Source organism: Echiichthys vipera (genome assembly GCF_963691815.1).
Source record: "Echiichthys vipera genome assembly, chromosome: 14".
In the NCBI taxonomy this organism is placed as follows: domain Eukaryota; kingdom Metazoa; phylum Chordata; class Actinopteri; order Perciformes; family Trachinidae; genus Echiichthys; species Echiichthys vipera.
The window spans coordinates 3460637-3474188 of record NC_139839.1 but is presented as its reverse complement, the minus strand read 5'-3'; the positions used below and the strand labels follow the sequence as shown (position 1 = coordinate 3474188).

At 46.5% G+C, this 13552-nt stretch overlaps 1 protein-coding gene across 1 annotated transcript in view; it reads left to right on the top strand.

Annotated features, from left to right (window-relative positions):
- The window catches only part of doc2b (double C2-like domains, beta), a gene marked incomplete at both ends in the record, with an annotated part of 143949 nt that overhangs the window by 62778 nt on the left and 67619 nt on the right, over window positions 1-13552 (top strand). Inside the window, one exon of the mRNA XM_083927169.1 lies at window positions 8438-8517. Within this exon, the coding sequence (XP_083783295.1) occupies window positions 8438-8517 (80 nt within the window). The remainder of the gene's footprint in view (window positions 1-8437; window positions 8518-13552) is intronic.

The window sequence follows — 13552 nt, the reverse complement described above, 5'->3', positions numbered from 1 at the left end:
ATAACAGGCTCCAGTTGTTGCTGCTAATTTGCTCCACTGTCCTCAAAAAGAGCATTTTCCCTTTTATATATTTATTAAGTGTTCGTCTGTGTCTCCATGACCTACATGGGGTGATTCTGCTCATCTTCTGCCACTTACAATACGTTTGATGCCGAACACATTCATTCATTTATTCATCTTCAACCGCTTGTCCCCGTCATGGTCGCGGGGGCTGATCCCAGCTGACGTAGGGCGTGAGGCGGGATCCACTCTGGACAGGATGCCACATATTCGGGTCATATTTGGACCATAGCGCCAAACGTGCCACTTGAGTCATCCACGCCATGACGATGCGAACCGGCCTATATAAACATTTTCCACCCACTGTTTCCTGTCTCTCAGCTCGGGTCGTGCATCTCCTGGTGCCCCCCAACCGTTAGTATTACCTTCTCCTCCATTGTTGACACGTTGGACATGATGGACGCGCATATCAATCGATGTTTGCATCAATCGTGTCCCGAGTAACACGTGTTAAGCGCTGCCTGCCTTGAAATCACATATGTAGATTGACTGCTTCTATTGCGTCTATCACTTCCGGTTTGTACGTGGAATGAGGCGAAGAAGACGTTTACTTTGCTGCCCAGTGTGTTGATGTTGTTGTTCATGATTTTTATTGAATCATTCATTCATATTCAACCGCTTGTCCCTGTCGGGGGCGTGGGGGCTGGATCCTAGCTGACATGGGGCGTAAGGTGGGGTCCACCCTGGATCACAGGACACATAGAGACGAACAGAGACAGACAAACATTCCCAACTACGGGCAATTTTAGAGTAATCAATTAATTGTGGGAGGAAACCGGAGAACCCGCAGAAAACCCACGTAGACACGGGGAGAACATGCACACTCCACACAGAAGGGCCACAGCCGGGACGCGAACCTGGAACCTTCTCGCTGTGAGGCGACAGTGCTGACCACTACAGCACCGTGTCGCCCCAGAGATTTGAAAAAAAGTTGCATTGGATCATTTAAGATCTCTGAATGAAACGAGCGTGTTGTCGAGGAACAAATCGCCATCGCCGCTCGTCATGAACTCGGCCCTCAGCTGGGAGGTGAGTGGCCGGTCAGCCTCACTCAGCGGGGAATCGTCTCTACAGGTTCGCCTGGAGGGAAGTAATGGAGCCGGTGTGTTTCTCTTAAGTGAGCGTTGCATCGGCCACTTTGACAGCAGTCATCACTCAGAAAAAGCTCCTGTCGCTGTCGGCTGTGCCTCCTTCATCGGCTCTTTTAACACTATTACAGCGGCTCATTTCTATAAAAAGCTCTCTGACATGTACAACAAGTTGCTCGGCTGCGCTGTCACAGCACCGATGTGTGAATGTGTAAATTAAGCACCCTTTTTCCCCTGCTAACTATCGACGGTGGTGGATATAAATAAAATTATTAGTATTGATTCACAAACTCGTGTGCGGCCTTGTGTGACTCGTTTCTGCCTTTTTATGGTTTGTTGTTTTTTCTTCTCCTGAGCCAAGAATTGACTTTATGTGCCGTGAGATTTGCCGACCGACCCTCAGAGTCGCAGAGAAAACTATTTTCCCCACACAACAAAACTGCGTCCTCAGTGATGTGTCGAGGGAAGCGTATATTCACAGTCGCAGGTGCACATTGCATTGGGAATTGCAACAAAACTACTTGGTTAAACACACTCCTTTCAACAGGTTCGTACAATATCTTACGCAAACGTCTCCACAGCAATTTGCAAATCTTATGAGGTTCTTGTTTAATGCTAGAAAGCGACGAACAGTACGTTTAGGCGCCAAAACACTCCTTTTAACCTCCTGGAAACGGACAAGTCTCTTGTGTTGAGACCCATCCATCACCCTGACCCTTCGCCCTGTGAGGATTTTCTTACACGTCACCTGATTCCCTTCTTTCCCCCGGACGTAATTTCTGCAGTAATAAATATGCAGATTACATGAATTACAGTGCTTTACTTTTCGTTGAATGACGACAACCTGCATGGTCGGGTCCAGGCGACCAAACTACTTGGTAATTATGTCGAATCTCTATTAAAAGCTACACCCACGGGGCATTTTGAGGGGTACAGAATGAAAGTATCGCTTTTAAAAATACATTTAGTCTAAATTAATATTTGACAATGACTTTCTGTCCTGTTCTGTTTCCATGGCAGCAGCCAATAGCGTTGGGCGTTGCTGGTTGCCTGTTGTTGGGTGCAGCTACTGCAGGCTGGCACTGAGTGAAATGGAGTTAGCCGATCCTGCAGCTGCTTCGGAGCCTCAGTGAAGGGGGCGTTCTTCGTCCCAGCAGCTGAGTGAGTGGAGACGGGCAACAACCAGAGTCACTATAGGCCGAGCATTCACTCCATGGACTGAGAGAAAGGAGAGGAACGCCATTCAAATGTACGCCCACATGGCTACGCTGCTCCTTGATGCTAACATCACTTTCATCTGCACTTAGCTGGAACGGCTAACGGCTAATGCTAACTGTCAGTCAAACTCCTCTAATCCTTGTTTTTATGGTGTGATTTTCTGGAGGGGACGGGTTCAAACAGGCTCCGGTCTCCTGGAGCTACTTGGCCGGGTCTGACCGACCTGGCAACCCGACTGCTGGACTTATATTTTGTTGTTGCGACTACGATCTTGAGACACTAGATGGAGGTGTTCTGCTCATTCTCCTTATTCAACCTTTAATTTAAGGAAAAAGATCATGGTTTGAGCTCAAATGAGTACGTTTGTAACCTAATTTAAGTCACATACTGTGTGCAAGTTAAAGCTACAGTAAACCTCCCTCTGATGTTTCAACACGCAGGAGGAACAATTCATTTTGTACAATAAATGTCGAAGCTGTAACATTTTAACACTCTCTCAGCGCCCGTCATCTTTCATTCCCTGAGAAACGTCACCTGATTCATCTCTGCAGAATACTCTCTGGAGTTTCACCTCAGGTTTTGCCGTATTTCAACATGAATGAACATGAATTCAGCATATTAATGTGCAGCTTACTGCGCCCTAAACTGATGCCCTCACATGTGGGAATGACTCTGACACCAAAGTAGAGACTGGATTGGCCAAATTCAAACACATTTTAAGTCACTCAGGGCGCACTCACACTGTCCTTCCGCACCGCGCCCCGGGCTTGTTCAGTTGTCATGAATTTTGAAATTAGCTATGGAGACCAAAAGCATTTTTGTAGCAGGCTGTAAACATGTTTATTTCTGCTGCAAGGTTGGGCATTAAGGGCGCCCTCCCACTGTGCGTCCATCCCGTACCCCGTGCTTTAGGGTCCTTGTCCCCCCCTCCAGGCCTGTTTGTACTCACACTACCTGGGCCTCGGAGAATGCTTCTTGCTGCCTATACGTCATCACGCCGTAACACGATATGATTTCATCACGATATGATTCAATAAATATCATGAACCTCAATATGACCCAAATATGATCAAGCAGCGCATTTCTCGTTTTTCTTGTGATTTTCACCGCGTCTATCGCTCCTGGTCTGAACGCGGCATTAGTGTGTGTTCAGGGTGGAGGAGGTGAGTTGGATGAGCTCAGTTCACTCGAGTGGACCATTGATTTGTTGTTGCTAAGAAGACTTTGGACTACTCATACCCGAGCTCGTGGATTTTAACGTTTGAACCAATTCTTGATGCCAATACTATATCCGGGGTAATAACTGATGATGGAGAGCCTCGTTTTAGGCCCCAGGTGGTTAAATCTACTGGACGTCTGGAAGTTTTTGTGTTCATTAAAGTGAAATTAAGTAGTTTTATTTATTTCACTCTACATGCACTATATTCACTAAGTCCCTCTGCTGCCATAAGGCTGTTACATCAAAAAGAAAGATTCAATCCTTAAAAGTGTAACTCAGGGACCAAAGCTTTGACACCTTTCAAAGAAATAAATTCTTACGCCGCAGCTGTCTAACTCTCCTCAAGTGAGACACCAAAGCTTTGCCCTTTCCCGGCTTTGAGCCTCCTGTCTGTCCCTTTGCTCACCTCTTCTACGCTGCTGCTCCCCCCGACGCGTCCAAACACCTGCTACACAGCTGAGCTTTCTTCACACACGTTTTTACCTTTAGTGCAAGTGTACATGTGTTGTGGAAATGGATTTCTTCAATGAAGATCAACAAACAGGATCAGCTTTTTCTCCGCGGTTTATTTTGACAAAGCATTTTTTTCCTCTGCAGAGAAAAATACGTTCACCCCTACGTCCTCACAAAGTCAGAGTCTAGCAGGAATGACGATGAGCCAAATCTCGCAGTCTTTTGGGGGAAGGGACAGGACGCGAATAGCCTTGGTTGGGTGACGTCTTTAGACCAAACAAAAACCTGCCTTAGACATTACAACCCCCCTCTGAACCTCTCTCATCACAAGGTCTCTAACACAGGGTCCACACAGGCCAAGGTCTCTAACACAGGGTCCACATAGGCCAAGGTCTCTAACACAGGGTCCACACAGGCCAAGGTCTCTAAAACAGGGTCCACACAGGCCAAGGTCTCTAACACAGGGTCCACATAGGCCAAGGTCTCTAAAACAGGGTCCACACAGGCCAAGGTCTCTAAAACAGGGTCCACACAGGCCAAGGTCTCTAAAACAGGGTCCACATAGGCCAAGGTCTCTAAAACAGGGTCCACACAGGCCAAGGTCTCTAAAACAGGGTCCACACAGGCCAAGGTCTCTAAAACAGGGTCCACACAGGCCAAGGTCTCTAAAACAGGGTCCACATAGGCCAAGGTCTCTAACACAGGGTCCACACAGGCCAAGGTCTCTAAAACAGGGTCCACACAGGCCAAGGTCTCTAAAACAGGGTCCACACAGGCCAAGGTCTCTAACACAGGGTCCACACAGGCCAAGGTCTCTAAAATAGGGTCCACATAGGCCAAGGTCTCTAAAACAGGGTCCACACAGGCCAAGGTCTCTAAAACAGGGTCCACACAGGCCAAGGTCTCTAAAACAGGGTCCACACAGGCCAAGGTCTCTAAAACAGGGTCCACATAGGCCAAGGTCTCTAACACAGGGTCCACACAGGCCAAGGTCTCTAAAACAGGGTCCACGAAGGCCAAGGTCTCTAAAACAGGGTCCACACAGGCCAAGGTCTCTAAAACAGGGTCCACACAGGCCAAGGTCTCTAACACAGGGTCCACGGAGGTCAAGGTCTCTAACACAGGGTCCACATAGGCCACGGTCTCTAACACAGGGTCCACACAGGCCAAGGTCTCTAAAACAGGGTCCACATAGGCCAAGGTCTCTAAAACAGGGTCCACATAGGCCAAGGTCTCTAAAACAGGGTCCACACAGGCCAAGGTCTCTAAAACAGGGTCCACACAGGCCAAGGTCTCTAAAACAGGGTCCACATAGGCCAAGGTCTCTAACACAGGGTCCACACAGGCCAAGGTCTCTAAAACAGGGTCCACGAAGGCCAAGGTCTCTAAAACAGGGTCCACACAGGCCAAGGTCTCTAAAACAGGGTCCACACAGGCCAAGGTCTCTAACACAGGGTCCACGGAGGTCAAGGTCTCTAACACAGGGTCTACACAGGCCAAGGTCTCTAAAACAGGGTCCACATAGGCCAAGGTCTCTAACACAGGGTCCACACAGGCCAAGGTCTCTAAAACAGGGTCCACACAGGCTCAGGTCTCTAAAACAGGGTCCACACAGGCCAAGGTCTCTAAAACAGGGTCCACATAGGCCAAGGTCTCTAAAACAGGGTCCACATAGGCCAAGCTCTCTAAAACAGGGTCCACACAGGCCAAGGTCTCTAAAACAGGGTCCACACAGGCCAAGGTCTCTAACACAGGGTCCACATAGGCCAAGCTCTCTAAAACAGGGTCCACACAGGCCAAGGTCTCTAACACAGGGTCCACACAGGCCAAGGTCTCTAACACAGGGTCCACATAGGCCAAGGTCTCTAACACAGGGTCCACACAGGCCAAGGTCTCTAACACAGGGTCCACACAGGCCAAGGTCTCTAACACAGGGTGCAGATGCACAAATATGCCAATATATCATCATGAGTTCATTATTTGCGTTATCCATGAAGAAGGTGAGACAGAGGAGACACTGAACTGCGTCTGACCTGACAAAACTATGATTATGAATTACAAAGATCCAAAATTCCCACAACACATGTTTTGATGACTACATTGACGACTGTCCTCCCAAGAAGAACAGCAGAGTCAGTCGTCCAATCGAACAGTTGCTGAGATATTTCTGGACTAAAGTGTTGGACAAAAACGACTGAAATTTAAAAAAGAAAAGCCACTACAGGATCTATCATCATCAAAATCTATTCCTAGTTCTTAAGCGGAGGTAAAGCATGGAGGAGGTGGTAATTACAGCACCCATAAGTGGAAATTACAAATCCATAAAACTAATGTTTTCACTGCTCATGTAAATATTAAAGTGGGCGTTATTTGGTACCAACAGCACAATGCCTTAGAGTCTGCGATGCCTCTTGAAGCCCACACACGTCTTTTTTATGCTTGTTTCATCCTGACAACATTTCATCAAACCAGCAACTTAGAGTCCCTTGTCACTTGGCATTTTGAAAGGACAAAGGATGAGATCATACCATGAATTCCCTTCAGGACTTTGGTTCTTCAGTATAATGCAGTGGCCTCTGAGTTGATTACAAGCCGGGGTGAAGTAAGGTCTCGCTTTCAGCCCGAGAGTCAAACAATGATGAGATGCACACTGCAGCCGTAAAAGGAGGCAAATAAACCTCTTTCCAAAGGACTCTAATACAACACAGTATTACTTAAAGTGTCACACAAGCAACAAAAAGAGAATTACGTGTGTATATGATAAACTACAGAAGCTGATATCTCCTTCCACAGATGCTATCAGACAAGTATGGGAAAGGGAACTAGGTGAGGAGATATCTGAAGATACATGGGGCAACAGCTTGCATTATCATACACACATGCTCGATCAATGCTTGATACAATTTAAGTTACTGCGTAGGCTGTACTACTCGGAAAGCAAACTCCAAAGTTATCCCAAAGAAATTGCAGTGAAAAGCAACTGGACTTGGTTATTTGTCTAGGACAGGGGTGACAATCCCGGTCCTGTAGAGCCACTGTCCTGCATGTTTTAGGTTCCTCTCTGCTCTAACACACCTGAGTCTAATGCTCTGCTCCTTATCAAGCAGCTGATGCTCGTCACAGTTTGATTATTGTTAGACTCAGGTGTGTTAGGGTAGGGAGAAACCTAAAACATGCAGGACGGTGGCTCTCCAGGACCGGGATTGCCCACCCCTGGGTTAGAAGACGTTTCACCTCTCATCCAAGAGGCTTCATCAGTTCATGTACACACCTGACCAGGCTGGGACTGGACCAGGACCAGGACCAGGCTGGGACTGGACCAACTAACTGGTGTGGAGATCCAGGTATTTAACCTCTCACAAGGCCGATGATGTCACTGGAACCCTTTGTGCTCACGATGGTTGGCGCCTGGGTAGAGCGTGCAGGAGGCAGGACACGATGTGGATTACACCGCGGACATGTAGCCAGAGACTTTCGCTGTACCTTGAATTTTTCTGACAGTTTCGGCAAATCTCGTCATCTCTCCAGTGTCGTTTGTGTCTTCATGCGAATCACCCTCCCTCGTCCTCAGATGTTTTATCCTGTTCTTGTGCACGGAAGCACAAAAACGACGCTCAGAGTGACTCTGTATTGTGTTTAATACAAACTGATGTCCAACAGGTTCAGTCTATAATCTTAAGGAAATCTCGATCGATATACTTTTATCTCTCTCTCTCTCTGCTTCTTTCTGTCTTGTCTCATAATCACCAATCTGACTCTGCCCTATGAATGCTAATTTTTTAGCCATTTTATCTCATCAGTTTGTTTAATGCTGTGTAAAAGGCTAAGACGGGCTAATGACACAATCTAAAAGCCTATTGAAAACGTAACTATTGAATTATGTCCGTTAATTTGTTTCCATCTCGGACACTTAACACTTGCACTTTTCCCACTTGCAAAGAATACAAATCCATGATTTTAAGTAAGTCGTTGCAGCGTGCCATTCAGTGGTGTTAACACTTAATAGTGATCCCGTCTCCGTGCACTAAACAGTGTTTGCACAATGCACTGCTAATAAATATGTCCCGTAGATCTCGAGAGCTCCCACTCAACACTGTGCATCCTGGGGACCTCGGCAATACACCCGTCAAGTGTGAAGACGATCAGATGAAGGGTTGTAGAGAAATGCAGAGACTTTTACCACTTCAGTTACATGTCTGTCACTTTCTTGTGCGATGGTTTCCATGCCGATTATTACGCCATGAGATTTCCCATCAGGACTTTTCTTTCAAATGATAAAAAGCAGGCAGACGTGTTTGGGTTTCTTCTCTCCCCAGCGAGCTTGTGGGTGTGCCATTAATTTCCTTTTCTCTCTCTCTCCCTCTCTCTCTCTGTCTGTTCTCCTTCTCTGTCTCTGCAGCCACATTGGGGACCCTGGACTTCAGTTTGCAGTATGACCAGGAGAACAATGCACTGCACTGCACCATTAACAAAGCCAAGGTGAGCCTCCACGATTACGGTAACTGTAATGTTAATTTGCAGCCTCTACACCCGGGCTCTTCAACATGCGGATCCGTACCACAAGGGAATATTTCCTGGCCCTTTGAGTAGAAGCCTATGCGAAAAAGTAATTCATGACCGCAACTGCCTCAGTGCGTCAAATACCGGCGCACTGGGAGACTTGCACCACGCGCTTCCTGTAGGCGTGCGGCCACAACGCTTCTGCTGCGCTCTTCTTTGTGGTTTTCGGAATCCTCTTGGCAACAGCTCGCCAAGCTCCGCTCTGTCGTTGTTCTTACAATGTCTCTTTCTACTGTGACACAAATAAAACGGCAATTCACCAGAGAACGGACAGAGATCACTACGGTCACCATGAAGCCTGAGTTTACTCTGCAACCAAATAAACTACAAAAGGCGTTTTAAGAAAAGTCACGCTCACTTCAACACCACTTTCCCACTGGACTGTTAAACATACTCTGCATTTACCTTAACGTTCGTTTGTGTCAGTCCAGTTTAAGATGAATAAAGTAATGTTTCATATGTGCTTGTCAGCCTGGTAAAGTAAGTAGTTACTGAAGTAATCAGATAAATGCAGTGGCGTAAAAAGTAGAATATTTACACTGATTTGTAGAGAAGTAGGAGAATAAAGTAGCATGAAAATAAAATACTCAAGTAAAGGAGCAGAGCATCAAACTTGTCCTTTGGTCCAATAATTGAGTGAAAACCTCTGGTTCACAGGTTTGTTCATTTAATAAGGATGTTTTTCGACAAGCTTGTTGCCCTTAGGTAAATGGACTTGTACTTATAAAAGCGCCTTTCTAGTCTTCTGACTACTCAAGGCGCTTTCACAGTGTTTGTCACATTCACCCGTTCACACAGACATTCACACTGATGGCAGTGGACATCTACAGACCATCTAATCTGACCATTCACACCACATTTACACACCCATGCGCAGCACGAGGAGCAATTCAGGGTTCAGTGTCTTGCCCAAGGACACTTCAACATGTGGACCAGGGGAGGTGGGGATCAAACCAACCGATCTCTCGAATGGAGGACGACCCACTCTGGCACTGAGCCACAGTTGCCCCACTTTGAGGCCTATGACTACTATTTACATTGATCAAATAAAGACAATTTATGCACTCCTATCCCCAAAGCAGTTTCAGTCAAAAGCAACTGGACTAGTTATTCGTTCCAGTGACATCATCGGCCTTGTGAGAGGTTAAATACCTGGATCACACACCAGTTAGTTGGACCAGTCCCAGCCTGGTCCTGGTCCTGGTCCAGTCCCAGTCTGGTCCTGGTCCTGGTCCAGTCCCAGCCTGGTCCTGGTCCCGTCCCAGCCTGGTCAGATGCGTACATGAACTGATGAAGCCTCTTGGATGAGAGGTGAAACGTCTTCCTGGACAAATAACCAGGTCCAGTTGCTTTGGACTGAAATTGCTTTGAGGATAACAACGACCTGGACACATGAGAACATCCACAGGCCTATGCACTCCTATGTCGCTGTAGTGTTTTACAATATCCATTAATGTGATGCTCATATTTTTCCAGCCCTGATCTACACTTACATCAGAGGGTCTCACGCTTGGATTCGAACGCTCACGTGAATTTGAAAGAGACATTCTGTGTGGGATCCTAGTGAACGCAGATGCAGACAATTTGCAATTCAAGTGAATCTGCGACACTTCACACTGAGAAGACTTTATTCGATCCAAGACGGGCGATTCATTTGCACTTCTCAGCTTTTATCAAAGTCAGCGTCAGGCCCCTTTTATGCTAACATGAAACAAGCGGATTGCATCACATATTCATGGCGGTCGCTTTAGATTGAGCCGAACCAATCTCACAGGTTGCGGCCGTACCGACTCTTGCTCTTTATTGACTGTGCACACACATCTGTCACTTTGTAACAAGGCGATAAAAGACTTAACAGCGTAAACCGAGTGACAGTTTTTCAATATGTTTCCGTATTCGACAAAACGACTGTGACAGGAATATTTTTGCAGCAGCGTGCTCTCGTGTCGACCTACATGTGTTCTCGAAAAGGCAGTGGAATAGCTGCTTAACACATCCTTCACTTCTCTCTGTGAGTGAGATATTTACATCTGTTTTCATCTCAGACACCAAGAATGACGTGTTTCTTGGTCTAAAGCAGAGCTAATCAGTAGGTTTGAATCTAACGCGACTCGCTGTTGAATAAAGTCAAACATCTCGTGTTACTAGACTTGGCGGAGACTAAGGGCGCACTCCCACTGTGCGTCCGTCCCGTGCCCCGTGCTTTAGGGTCCTTGTCCCCCCCTCCAGGCCCGTTTGTACTCACACTACCTGGGCCTCGGCGAATACTTCTTGCTGTCTATACGTCATCACGCGTCACAGGCATTGATGGACGTCATGGCGATGCATGGCTTTGTTTCCAAATCTTTCCATAGACCTCGGAGTTTTTGTGCGTCTTGTCGACTGTTTTTGAATCTTTTCATCGACCAAATCTGCAGTAAACACTCCACCTCCGCATCACACCAACGTGAACCTTTCACCGCCATTGTTTTAAATGTCCGCGCATGGTCCCTCCTTCTTTTTTCTACGTCCCAACAGGCGCACAGGAAATGACCTCAGAACCGCCGTAGGCCTCGTGCTCGTACACGTGCGCACGCTCGTGCTCGTACATGTGCAAACGCGCTTTACAAAAGCCCACCTCTCCCAAACGGGCAGTGGACGGCCAGCTTGCCGCAGCTATGCGCGGAGCGGTTGCACTCACACTGGTCAAACGAACTAGGCTTTAGCTGAAAAACCTGTTTTGACCCGATGCGGAAGGACAGTGTGAGTGCGCCCTAAAGCGGAGCAAAAAGGAGAAGAACTATGACACTAAATAGAGACTTGAGCTTCCTTAATGAAGGGGAGAAACGGTATTATCAGAGCTGGCACTTGTATTGTATTTCCTCTGTTTTTAAGGTGTATTTAACGCACTGTAGTGAGAAAAGCATCTGCTCCTTATTTAGGTGTTAATCTGCCCGTGCTGCTGTTTACTCTCGCCGTGTTTAACTCCTTTTCTGATAAATTCAAAGCATGATATCTTCCATTAGTACAACATGCAGTACTCTTTATTCACAGTTGTCTCAGCTGCTTGAGTTTCTCTTTTGAAACTCTTGGGGATTTAAAGGGTTAGGTGAAATGGTAAAAGGTAAAGGGAGTGTTTGCGTCAGGTGGCTTTGAAGAGAGCATAGATAACGTTTCAGTTCCTGTCAGATCTTTACGTTTGTAGGTAGGATTAAAATACATGTGGCTGCTGCTCCCGTCCACACAAGTACTCCTGTAGGTAACACACTGATTATGGAGGAGCATCTAAGTAAAACGCTAAATTATGCTATTATTAATGCTAATATTCAACGTTTTTCTGTGATAAATTGCCATGCAAGTACAGTTTTTTATGTTGTTTTAATGTGAGCTATTACAGTGAACGTGCTATTTGTATTTATTTATGTTTGTAAGCTCCGCACAGCCCAGAATAACCTGCCCTGTAAATCACGGGGCAGTAGATCACAGTAGATTAATGTTGGAGCTGATTCATCACTGCTTACTACGGACAACAAGATTAGCACTGATAAACTATCCAATTAATACATAAAACCCAATATCCAGACCGCAATAACCGAACCATATCCAATGTTTAATAAAAAAGACAATTTTGATCCAATGCACAACAAAATATGAGTTCCAGGGTGTCGTCCTCGTCCATTCGCTCCCCTGTGCTTGTTGTGATGAAGTGGTGGTTCTGACACCAACGGCTGCTGTCAGCGGCTATAACTCTTCCTATCCGTCTGCCTGAATAGCTGGTACGGGGGAAAGTGGCATCAGAGGAGCCAGTCTTGGCAGGAGTGTTGGACAGCCGAGCGGGCATCAGGCCATCTTGATTTATGGTGGATAATTTCTACAGCGCTCTGCTCGGCTCCCGGACTCGGGCTGCTGCCCAGCCAGCCAGAGAAGATGCCTTTCCTCTCTCAAATACTTCATCCTATTTGCAAAATCCCTTGTTTTTATTCATAGATTCCTTTTTCTATTTGTTGCTTTTGCTGTCAAAGCTGCAGTAGCCTCAGTAGCAGATGGGACTGGGAATCCCTCAGTGAAGCATTTCTCTGATTAAATCTTATAGATCCTGGTTCGATGACGAATGGGAGAAGGTTAAACACTTAAATTGGTGCCTGTTGAACTGGTGAGGGGGACAGTCAGTGTGTTTCCATGCAGTTTAAAAACCTGATTGTATAAAGGTTTAACCCTCCTGTTGTCCTCGGGTCAAAATGAGCCGCCACTGTGTTAAAAACCAAAAAAAATGCCCTAAACGATATTTTTCTAACCTGAAATTTTATGACTTTTCCTCGATTGGCACCAACAGCAGAAAAAGTGAAATGTTGCTTTTGTTCACATTTCCATGTAAGCTGTACAAAAAAAGGTACAAAGGTCGTCCTGGGGTCAAAAAGACCCGTGAGGCACAAAGAGTTGAAATCAAGGTCACAGAGTTATTTACAAACCACTGAATGTTACAATGTTTGAGTTGTTTTAATCAGTCGCAGACGTAACAAGACAGATCATGGGGTCGTCTCACGGACTGCTGTGCCTTTGATCAGTCTCAGATCAATGAGTAGCAGACGTGAACGAGACAGTAGCAGACGTAAACAACACACAGGTGTTATCGCAGACTGCAGAGGTTATAAAGGTGCTGCAGACGACAGGGCCCCGAACTCTGTCTGTGCTGAAGCCGTGAGTGTGCGTTACAACGCTGAAGAGGCTCTAGAGCGGATTTTTTCAGAGGTCCAGCAAGACAACTCTGATTCAGGTGGTCATCTTCCACAACATCAGTGATGTTTCCTCCTACAATGCCTTTGTGATTTGGAGAGAGATCAACCCGACCTGGATGTCTCGTAAGAAGAACAAGAGGAGGGTGTTCCTGGAGCAGCTGGGAAAGGCACTTGTAATTCCACTCATTGAAAGAAGGAAGCATGTCCCCCGCACAGAAGCCTCAGCAGCAGTAGTCAAA